Source organism: Penaeus monodon, chromosome 15, assembly GCF_015228065.2.
Source record: "Penaeus monodon isolate SGIC_2016 chromosome 15, NSTDA_Pmon_1, whole genome shotgun sequence".
Taxonomy (NCBI): domain Eukaryota; kingdom Metazoa; phylum Arthropoda; class Malacostraca; order Decapoda; family Penaeidae; genus Penaeus; species Penaeus monodon.
Window position 1 is genome coordinate 30,718,216 of NC_051400.1, and position 1,003 is coordinate 30,719,218.

Consider the following 1,003-nt stretch of genomic DNA (forward strand, 5'->3'; position numbering starts at 1 on the left):
GACAAGCACATAAGACAACAGGTATCAAAGTGGATGAGTACATAGTCTCCAGTTCCACAAGCAGAACAAGCACATGAAACTCCAGTTCCACAAGCAGAACAAGCACATGAAACTCCAGTTCCACAAGCAGGACAAGCACATGAAACTCCAGTTCCACAAGCAGGACGAGCAGAAACTCCAGTTCCACAAGCAGGACGAGCAGAAACTCCAGTTCCACAAGCAGGACGAGCAGAAACTCCAGTTCCACAAGCAGGACAAGCACATGAAACTCCAGTTCCACAAACAGGCCGAGCAGAAACTCCAGTTCCACAAGCAGGCCGAGCAGAAACTCCAGTTCCACAAGCAGAACAAGCACATGAAACTCCAGTTCCACAAGCAGAACAAGCACATGAAACTCCAGTTCCACAAGCAGGACGAGCAGAAACTCCAGTTCCACAAGCAGAACAAGCACATGAAACTCCAGTTCCACAAGCAGAACAAGCACATGAAACCCCAGTTCCACAAGCAGGACGAGCAATTGAGTCTCCAGTTCCACTAACATGACAAGGACACTCGAACTTACCCCAACAAGAAGGGCAAGCAACCCAGCACCAGCATCGTGTATTAATGTTCACTGGTATAATATTCGGCCTGATTTTTGGATACAAGTCAGCCTCGCAGTATGGACAGAATTCAAGCCACAACTCATCCCACTATGACTTCTAGAAAAAACTCAGGTTAGTTTTACAAGCAGGACAGAAGGTAGGGAAATACCTACCGGAACCTCTAGGTAAATACTTGATGAACTTAGGCCAGATAATTAATCCTAGATTAGTATACACTAACTAACACAGTATCACAGTTAGGCAAAACAGAGTGAATAATAACAGATAAACAATATTCTTCGACTATACCATAATTACCATATTTTTCGGAATAAAATGAAAACCTAGTTACAGGCTTGCAGTATATAACCGTGTACGTGTATTAGTGTGTGTTAGCGTTTGTGTGCGTATCCATGCGT

At 44.3% G+C, this 1,003-nt stretch overlaps 1 protein-coding gene across 1 annotated transcript; it reads left to right on the forward strand.

The window, feature by feature from the left end:
* The first annotated feature begins 73 nt into the window (after positions 1-73).
* Positions 74-538, forward strand: LOC119582325 (sex-determining region Y protein-like). The gene has a single exon (XM_037930539.1). It carries the CDS (start codon positions 74-76, stop codon positions 536-538), a length of 465 nt encoding a protein of 154 aa, XP_037786467.1.
* The last annotated feature ends 465 nt before the right edge of the window (positions 539-1,003 follow it).